At 37.8% G+C, this 10,891-nt stretch overlaps 1 protein-coding gene across 1 annotated transcript in view; it reads right to left on the bottom strand.

Annotated features, from left to right (window-relative positions):
• LOC306755342 (vitamin D3 receptor A) overlaps positions 1-10,381 on the bottom strand; it is a gene marked incomplete at both ends in the record, with an annotated part of 21,166 nt that extends 10,785 nt beyond the window's left edge. Inside the window, 2 exons of the mRNA XM_079239699.1 lie at positions 9,282-9,412; positions 10,236-10,381. Of these exons, the coding sequence (XP_079095825.1) occupies positions 9,282-9,412; positions 10,236-10,381 (277 nt within the window). The remainder of the gene's footprint in view (positions 1-9,281; positions 9,413-10,235) is intronic.
• Between the last annotated feature and the right edge of the window lie 510 nt (positions 10,382-10,891).

Below are 10,891 nucleotides of genomic sequence, written 5' to 3' on the forward strand. Positions count from 1 at the left end.
ATATATATATATACATATATATATATATATATATATATATATATATATACATATATATATATATATATATATACATATATATATATATATATATATATATATATATATATACATATATATATATATATATATATATATATATGTATATATATATACACATATATATATATATATATACACACATATATATATATATATATACACACACATATATATATATATATACACATATATACACATATATATATACACATATATACACATATATATATACACATATATACACATATATATATATACACATATATACACATATATATATACACATATATACACATATATATATACACATATATACACATATATATATATATATATATATATATATATATATATATATATATATATATATATATACTTTGCTTAATTTTATATATATATATACTTTTTAAATATATAACTTGTGGCAACATGTCACTGGACAAAAAACAATGTAAATACACTGAAGAGAAAATGTGTTGCAAAGACTTGTTATTGCCATCTGAGGTCTGAGGGTCATGTGGTCACTTCTAGTTATGTACTGGCCCTCGGATGCCTTGGCTCATATTAATCCTTTGACTGTATGCCACAGTAAACGATTACCCATGAGGTGCTAAACTATGCAGAAACACAGACAGACAGACAGCATGACTGCTAAACAGACTGCGACTGCCAAGTAGAGACAGTCTGCTACAGCCCAAATCTGGGTTCAGAACCAAGACATGGTAATAAATCTGCCAATCTGGCAGCGACACTGAAACATACAAAAAAAAAAACAAACAAACAAAAACATTGACTGTCACACTCAACAGTTGCTCTTTCATTAAGGACTTTAAAGTAAGAATATACTAGTTGAGACAAAGCTTTGTTTCTTGGCTCATATTTTCTTCAAGAAGCCTCTTTCTTAGTTCCATATTTCCTGTAAGTGGACTTTACACTGACACACAAGTAGAACATGCGCTGGTTCAACATAGAAATCACCCTGATGCTTGAATGTATAGACATGAATGCACGTGAATTAGCACAACAGACCACCATCTAAAGAAATCTACCAGTAGTAACAAATCACAAGTAAGTAGAGACAACTAAAAACTTGCAAGCTTTACAATGGTAACGTCATGTTTTCTAAAGGTATAAATAAACCAAGTTGCGATATAGTTAATGGTTTACTTCTAAATTAAGGACTTAACAAAGTAAATAAGACATTACTTACATAACAAACTTCATTAGAACAAGTGGTTGTTTTCATAGAAGCTTTTAAGAAATGCATTTAGGGTGGATTTTTGTGGTTGCAATCTAAAATGCAACTACTCAAGTGACATTACATAACCACATGTGGTTCTGCTTGCAACTACGACAGGCTTCAAAAGGCAAATTAATGTATCTGACTGTTAAGCCTAACCAGGACTTTACTTGGCATTCAATTCTTTTAAGCCAGTGTCACTAATTAGGCTTTGGCTACACTCCAGTGTCCATACAGTACCAGGCCAGGAGCAGACTGTCGAGAGCCACTCCTTGTGGTGAGGACATCCAAGTGTGCAGGGCATAATCGTGAATAGGCAAAGCCTGGTCAAAGTTTGGCACAAGTTGTCAAAGCAGCTATTCTGGGGATGATTGAACAAGTTATAGTGCAGCCAAGCTTGAGTACTGGATGGCATCATTAAGGAAAAGTTCCACATAAAAAAATAGAAAGAAAAACAACAAGCCATCAAAGGAACATCTTGACCACCCCACAGCGACTGGCAGACATGCAAAAGTTTACCAAAAGGCTGTCTGGTGTTTGGAAAGCGACTGATTGGATGTTGTGGTTGCGGTGGCTGGCATGGCACAGAGAAGCAGAGATGGAAAGGCAGAAAGGAAGGCAGACATTGTGAGGAGAAATTAATTAAGCAAAAGAACAAAAAAAAAGATCAAGTTTTGGTCAACACTGCTACTGCCAAATACACTGCAAATGTAAAAAAAACAAAACAAAAAAAAAACAAAACAAAGAGGCACTGTGGTGGAAGCCAGAGTTTGCATTGGGCTTACTCATTAACCAGCCGACTAACCACTTAAACACAATAGTGGTTGCTTACGCTCACATCCAGTGTGACAAGTCAAACCGATGTTTTCTCGCTAGTGCCCCGGACTTGTGATGTCAAGCAAGTGAATTCAGAACAGTTGGGTTTTAAGGCAGCTACACATCCTGAGTGTGATGCAAAGCAGCTAATCTATAGATCCTGATGGTTCTATGCTTCCTGCATAGAACCATCATGTGAGACAGAAATACACTGCAATGTGTGTAATAGGCAAAGTCAAACAGATGCTTTGACATGAGCTTTGACATGATTGCTAAAACAGAAGTGCCATGTGGAACGTATACCAAAGGTACTTTCACATCAACCTTTTTGACTGGAATCAGAGTCCGTTTGGGGAAATGTGAATGTGCCAAACGAATTCTGATTCGGATCAAAGAAGCGGACTCGGTTTGCCTACAAACGCAGGTCTTGGCGCGTTTCAAGTGGACCAAATACAGGAAGCGGACAACAAAAAAAAGTCCTGCATTTGACGTAGTATTGCGTGGCGGGTAAATACATAGCAATCGTGTTAAAAGGCCTCTGCCTGGTCTGTTGTTCATACTGCGGTCACTGTTGCAGTGTATTTCTGCAGGATGTTTGCATAAGAAAACATAAAAAAAAAAAAAAAACAGCGATCGTTTCGTGCTCCATGTTTAACTCGCAATCAAGTTTTCTTCTTCACTCGGGTCTTGCTCTCTCTTTTGCTAAATACTAGTGCAGCGCCACCTTTGGTGAGAATGGGGATATGATGTTTTAAAGATTTGACGCGTTTGACCAAAGTGCAGCGTGAACGCAATCTCACTCCGCATGTATACACCCCCCTGCAACTGAGCCAAGACTCAATCGGACCGAGTCAAGTGGACTATCCTGATGTGAATGCAACCAAGTGCAGAAAGCGTGCATTGTTTTTTGTTTTCTTCGCCTGATGTGAAAATAACTGTGACAATGATGTAGATTATAAACCATTATTTAACAGAATATTTTGCAAACCTTGAAAAAGGAAACACTAAACACAAGTTAAACAGATCCCAGCCTCTGTGTGTTGGCCATATTTTGGTCAGTGAACATACAAGAAGACCATCTTGCAATTATGGTAATATGTAACCAGGGAGGGAGAGGCATATATATCTTTTTTTTTTTTTTTTTTTTTTTAAAGAAGCTAAAGATTAAAGAGCATGGCTTTGGAATAAAACAGGGTGGCACTTCAATCATCTAAGAGCTAAAATGTTTCAAAAACTCTCCTGTGATTCTAATCCAGTTACAAATAAACCCCTGCTCAGGCATACAAATCTACACAAAGATCACAAGCATGAAAGCACACACACACACACACACACACACACACACTCACACACACACACACACTCGCACAAGCGGGGAGGTCTTTTCCTGGCATCTCTCTAACCTCTGTCAAATAAGGACACGGTGTTTACTACGAGCTCAGCTGGCACAGCTTACAGAGGGAACACAAACACACACAAACACACATCAACACAGTACTAATCTGAATATTGGCCTAGCTTAGAAAATGCTGCTGATCTAATAAGATTTTGGCCAAAAAGAAGCCTGAAAGCACATACTCATGACAGCAGATGACAATGAGGTGTGATAGATTTATTTTTCTAGTACGAAAACTAATTATATTAATTTTGAACTTAATTTTTCACATATTTGTTTACTTGTGTACAACACACCAGAGCCCTCAGAATATAAAGATGTTGCCTTTCTTTTGGGATCAAAGCGTCTCAGCAGTTAAACGATGACGACGACAGCAGAAAAAGCACCAGATATTCCAAATACAAACAAAATGTAAAATAAAACACCCAAATTTTTAGGGATATTTGCCATTTATTACCATGTGATATGTCAAAATTTTTATAGAGTTGATTTTTATGATGTCCATTTGGGGGCAGAAGACCAAAATCAGATTGTGTTGCACAGGATTTTGAACAAAGCTTTTACCATGAAGCAATGCCAAATGTTTAAAAAACTATGTATCATATATGTGACACAGGGTTCTCATGGGTTAAATGTGAACGTGTAAATTAAAACGTGCATTTCTAGGCTGAAATGCAAATGTCCTCCCTGTTACAGACAGATAAAACAAGGCTTTATGCAAATATAACCACAGTATTAGTTGGAATATGTCCACAAACAGGCTGATTTTACCATATAGTCAACTGATCATAATATTTTATGTGGAGAAGTAGCAAGGATCATGAGCACCACTGCAGCTGAGATGAAGAGAACTATAATAAAAACCAAACTTAGGTCTAAAAAAGATGCAGCACCTACTTGCCTTACAAGTAAAATCTAATTCTGCAGCAAAAAAACAAGGTCAGCTTTTTCCCTGTCTTGAGCCCTACTTTGAATCATATCTTTTTTGTTCAACTTTTATCTCAAAGATTAATTTAAACACAGGCCAGGCTGAGAGCAGATGCACAGGGCTACATGATCACATGGTGAATGAAAGGGCACCTTTATTATTCATTATGGCAGGAGGCATAAATCACTGTTTATCTACACTGTATGTTTCTTGTATTTCCTAGTTTTTATAATCTGCCCAAGTTAGTATTACTTGTATACTGTTCTTGTATGTATTTTATATGAAGCTTTAAGTACGTTTCCTTTACATTTTCAGACTGTTTTCCAAGTGCAGAACAGAGAGAAAAATTAAAGTATGTGAGTAAGCCAGCTTCATTAATATCAAGTCAACGAAATTTACTGACCGCATATTGCCATATTTTTCAGTGTGAATAAAAGATAATAATGCACAGACTCCGGATAAGAATAACAAAGATAAGATAACAAATCCAATGCTGATTGGCTGAATGAAGTTTAAGTCAGGAGGAGGCAAGAAAAAGCAATTTTATGAGGACAAACCAACAAACGCAGGTAAAAAGCACAGATAAGGACTGTACGATCTTTGTCATTAAACACTTTGTTTTGATCCAGCACCAAAAATGATCTTTTTCCACAGCACAGCAAATCTAAAGCAGCAACAGAACTAAGAGCAGTCCACAGCTTCAAAAATTCTGAGATTACCCCGATGAGGTACCAAAGCGCTACATTCAGAATCAGACATACTTCCAGACTTGGAAAATGCAATTTAACAGTAGCATAAAAACTAAAAACTAGGGGTGGGAAAATCGAATCGAAAAATCAAAAATGGGGATTTTTTGCTTCGCAATTTTAAAATAGACTTGTGTAAAAAAAAAAAAAAAAAAAAGAATTTTTTTTCCATATAAATAAGAATAATCCATAATGAAATTTTTATCATTTTTATTGATCTTTTTACTTGTCTTCTTTGGCATTATAGCAGCAGAATGATGATCAAGCTACTGTGTTGTTGTTTCCCAAATGAAATCAAGAAAAAAAAAAAAAACACGCAAAAAAAGTTTTGTACATTTTTTGGGTTTTTTTTCTACAAAAATCAGCAATATCAAAGAGTCATGAGAATCGAAAATAAAATCGAATCGGCACCGAAATAAATCGGAATTGAATCGGGACAAAAGCATATCGTCACAGCTCTAATAAAAACAAAAGAAATAATAATCGAGTTGAGAATCAAATAAATAAATTACCTGTATGGTTAGAAACTATATACAAAATTTCTAAACACTGATCAACCAATTAATCAACAAAAAGTAAATAAATGTATTCACAACAGCGGCGTCCAGCTCCAGTCCACAAGGGAAACAATCCTTCAGGTTTTTCAAGCATCTTTGCTCCAACACAACTGACATATTACAACAAATTAATCAGTCTGTGTGCAGAGCTGTTGCATCCATTTAATGGAAGCGCGGTGTGTGGAACATGTATACATCAAAAACCTACAGGACAGCGGCTCTCAAGGACCAACTCTGGACACCCCGGCATACAATGACTGGATGTTGGTTTGTGTTGTCTTAAAGACCAACACTGTGTTCATGCACTGTTTCTATGTAAATGTTTTTTAAAAGATCATTTATATCGTGGCTATTTGTATTAAGAACACAAACATAGATATGTGTGTAGTTATTTAACTGAATAAAGCAGGACTGACTAAATGCAGCGTGCGGTTCTGAAATTATTAAAACAAATGGCTAAATTGTTCATTCTTTTTTAATGTCAAGCACTTTGTGCGATAATGCATTTACCGTTCAACATCTTTTATAACAGGTTTGTCTTTACTGAAATGACAAAGTTCTGAGGATACTAAAGATTTCCACCAAAGAATAAAATATACAGCAAAACCCACGGGTTGCAAAAGGAGAGCAGCTGTAACAATCAGCAGTGCATCAGGGCCTCTTTCTCCCCGTGAACCTATATGCTAGCTTTGGCAAACAAAGAGGCCATTTTACATAAGATTCTTTCTCTCCCTCCTTTTCACTAGCTCACTCCTCTCTCAGCCTTCCTCAATGAAACACAAACACTCCAGTGTAATATGGCTGTTTGTGGTCAACAAAGTGGTTATCATCAGTCTGAATCCAGCGCTGCATCATCTCTGTTTCACAAATCACACGCGCACACACGCAGTCTGTTCTGTGTGTGAATGAAATGGCTGCTAGACTATTGTGTGGCCCTTTGAAGAAAGAGAACCATTGTTAAACAGGACTGTAACCCCCCCCCGTTTCCTTCCTTCATCCCTTTCCCCTCTCGCTCATTCTCCTCCTGTCATTTTCAACTTGTTATGGTTCCACTGATGCACTGCTGTTGGTGGTATTTCCTAGTAGGAGGCTCTTCTGCTAGAACTCAAACATACACTGACCTACAAATGAAAAATGCAGATTTTTTTTTTTTTAACTCTTGTCAATTTAAATACTTTGATTCAGTACCAGTGTTTTAATGCTGAAACTTGATGAAGAGATAAATTGTTATGTGCCAAATAAATATAGCATCATTGTCATTAGAAATGAGTTGTGACAAGGTGTCACTTTGGGTTAAGAAGGGGTGATGTCTCGGTCTCGCCTCATGGTGCCGCCTTCTTGCATTACGCCCACGCCTCGTACCGTAAGCACAACAAACATTGTGAAAAGCAGAAAGTGCCTTCCGACGTTTCAGAAAACACCATCTCAGTGATGATTAAGTGCACTGGTGATGACACCCATCTGTTTAGATAAAAGCAGGGAGAAAAACACTTCTTATGTGCTGCTAATATTTCACCTAGGACTTTGTTTGCCATATGGCACCACAAGCCTTCTGAATATGCACTGCAAACATTACTCACTGTTTGCTTGCCACAAATAAGATCAGTTTTCACTGAACCATTGATTCCACTGCCCCCTGTTCCTTTTGAAGGTCTTACAGTATTAGATTACTCACCTGTTTTGCTGCTTCAATATCTTCAGCAACAGCACCTACACGAACAGCTAAGGTTTAACTTTGGAGTAGTTTAAAACGGGAGATATTGAATATTGCACTTGATTATATTCTTCATGTTAGAGGGTGCTCCTCGCTCCTTCACTGTTCTTTCTTGAATGTGAAGTGAGAGAATGGAATAACAATTTGTAAATGAAGCAGTGGTTTTGTTTTCAAGTCCCATCATGGATGCAGAAGAGTAGATGTTCTTCATTTCCTCGGGTGCGTAGCTAAATATTGCTAATAAGGAATTCTAAGCAGGGACTAATCTTTAAATCATGGGAAATATCAGTGTACAATGTCTTAGCTGTTGCTTTGATTTGGTATAAAGATAATATGTCTTTAGTTTGTTCCATCTACAATGAAACTGAGCTTCCAAAGACCTGTAGCATGGACTCCATGTTTGGTCGAATCTGACAGCCAACGTTGCCTTAATCCCAGCGCGCTAAAGAACTTCTTGTGATGTCAGGAATGCTTCTCAGGTTTCACCTGCCCCAGTAAGTGTTCATTGAGGTCACTCGGTCTCCAGGTTTGTTTTTGTTGTTCTTTTTTTCTGAAGCTTTGGGTGTGTTTGGGAACATTATCCTGCTGAAGTATGTATTCTTGTCCTCAGTGACACAATACAGTGGGTGTAGCATGTCTATGTGTAGCTTCTCCTTGTTCAGGGTGGAGTCCATTCATTGCAGGTGTCCAACAGGTGTCCGGCTCCAGAAAAGCAACACTCCCCCTGCACACATTTCCATCATGTTTCACTGTTGGTTTGACATGATGATGTCATCCTCTCGTCTGTCCCACAGCATTCACTGTTTAGTTAAAAACAGAAATATCTTACTTGGGCGTATTGAGATATTGATGCTTTTCTGTCTCTCTCCAAAAATCTAAACACCAATTTTTACTTGTTCAGTGTAATTTAAAAACTACATTCAAAGTAATGTCTTTGCCATTTCAAGATTTTCTTCAAATTATGTTATAAAAATCCAAGAAGATCTTTCGGAAGTCACTTGATTGAAGAAAAACATCCACATTTCCAATCCAGGTATGTTGTCCTGTTTGTCAGAGCACACTGTTACTGGAAGGCCAGGGCCTGAAATTTATGGCAGGATCGCAGGAGTCACACATAAAATAATCGATTCCTGGAAAGCTAGCGAGAAAATTCCTGCGCGTAATCACTGAGCTGTGTATTACTGTGCATTGAAGGTTCGCATCGGAGCCATAAACCAGAAGAAAGAAGATGCCTTTGCAGTCTTTTTTCTAAGCTCCTTCAGCTCTGAGCTCCCTCTGCTGTGGCGGCATTCCTCCCACTCCCGGACGGACGTAGGAAAAACTCCCGAAGAGATAATCAGCGCTAGTAGCGGGGCCACTGATGTGTCTGTGATGTCGGTAATGACCCGAATCCTTGGGGTCCTCAGGTAGCGCCGGTGCTGGTAACTTTAACAAGCAGCCCAGAGAAAAGTTTCAGGCTTACAGAATATATCCATGACTTCACCACTCTGAAATAAGCGCTGAAAACAAGCTGGATTTTACCGGAACTTGCTTCAAATGGAAAGAGATGAGAAGCGGAGACAAAGAGGACGGAACGGAACATGGAGGGAGAAGCCACCAAAATGACTCATCACACCGACGCAAATTACTGCGATGAATATAGTTTTTATACCAAATCAGCAAAGACAGATGTGTGGGCAGGTTAAGATAGCATGGAAACAAGACAAGAAAGCGCTATGCCCCTCCGCTCCCTCCTGTAGCCTGTAACACAAGATCAATGGCCAAAACAGCTCATCTCAAGTCATGCTTTGACTGTATCTGTAACATTGTAAAAACATCAGAGATCAGAAAAGGTCAACTCACACTCTTTCATCATGCCGATATCGATGCAGCGTTTCAGACGACAGGCCTGGCAGTGACGCCTGTTGTCTTTAGTGACGGTGCAGCTCCCGTTGAATGGGCAGGTGAAGGAGGCTTTACGTTTCATACTGCGCCTGCAGGAGGGTCAAAATATTCAGTTAGTTACATCTACAACTTATCTTCTTTGCCAATTAAGATATTCATAATGTCACAAATATAATCAACAATTACTGGTAATAACTTAAATAGCCTTTTATTTATAATTTAATATGATAATCTGAAATAAACTAACAGCGACAGTGTCATCAAGTTAATAACCTAATGTACAATGAACTCCATGTACATTTTGTCATATAAATTGCTATTATTTCTTGGACAAACGATGTCTTCTTCAAACTTGAGCTGAAGTCGTTCAGTTGAACTCTGGCACTAATTAATGATGAATACCCAAAGTTTGAGTGTGTATGTGTTGTGTATGATTGAGATAAATTAGTGAAAGATGGGAATGACTGCAGAAATGTCCCGCAGGTTCCACTTAAAATGATTATTGTTCTGAACCAATAAAGGGATGTTCATATAGTCATATATAAGTAGAAAACATTTCTGGGCATGCAGACAAGAACAGTGTGTTAATGGGGAATATATAAAAACAGAAATCTGAAAATGAAAAAAGTTGATATTCATCTAATCATTTACACAAATTAAATCAGTTTAGGAAAACCAAAACACCTAGCGATCAGTAGTTATGCACTGATCTAAATGTTTGTGAATCTAGACCAACTTTCAAACAGTTTAAACTGGACATCTAAGAGAAATTGTCATTATATTTATTTGTTAATTCAGAGAATTCTACGCATACTAAGAGGACGTCTATTACTCTTGGCTGCTACAATTACCCAACATCCATAAAAAATGAACAATATGAAATTTGAAAACATAACTAAGTTACACACACACCTGAAGAACCCCTTGCAGCCTTCACAGGTCATTGCGTTAAAGTGGAAGCCGGTGGCCTTGTCCCCACACACTCCACAGATCCGCGGGGCATTGCGGTCAAACTCATCTGGTCCGACCACTGACGTCGTCACCGTCATGGGCTCCATCACTGAGGAAGTAAAAATGCATATATATTAAAACCAGACTGACTATGCTAGCTGATTTCTTGTGCAAGGGTTAAATAAACACAACAGAGAAAGGGAAAGAGGAATATTTACTATAAGCTTGCTTCACCAACGATGAATTAAGCTTGAACAAAATCAGCGTGCTTGCGTGGCTCCTGTGCTGTGTGTGGGAGTTGCTCAGGAAGTGTTTGCTGAGAAGCTGTGCATCTTTCTCTTCTTATACAAACAGGTGTTGGGCTATTAGCATATTAAGCAAAAAGCACTGACAGCTACAGTGTGCATCTCACAGCTATTGGCTGAATGAGTAAGAGAGAAGTGCGTACACAAACACGCACACACTGGCTGTAAAATGACAGCCTTATTGGAGAAGGATAAATGACAGAAACAGGGTCATTTGCTAAACACTGGAAAATGGCTGATGCATTTGACAATCCCATTTCATACTTCTATTTATTTCATTTTTTTCCACACATTGACATCTGGTTATCTATG

Source organism: Telmatherina bonti, assembly GCF_933228915.1.
Source record: "Telmatherina bonti genome assembly, chromosome: 4".
Taxonomy (NCBI): Eukaryota; Metazoa; Chordata; class Actinopteri; order Atheriniformes; family Telmatherinidae; genus Telmatherina; species Telmatherina bonti.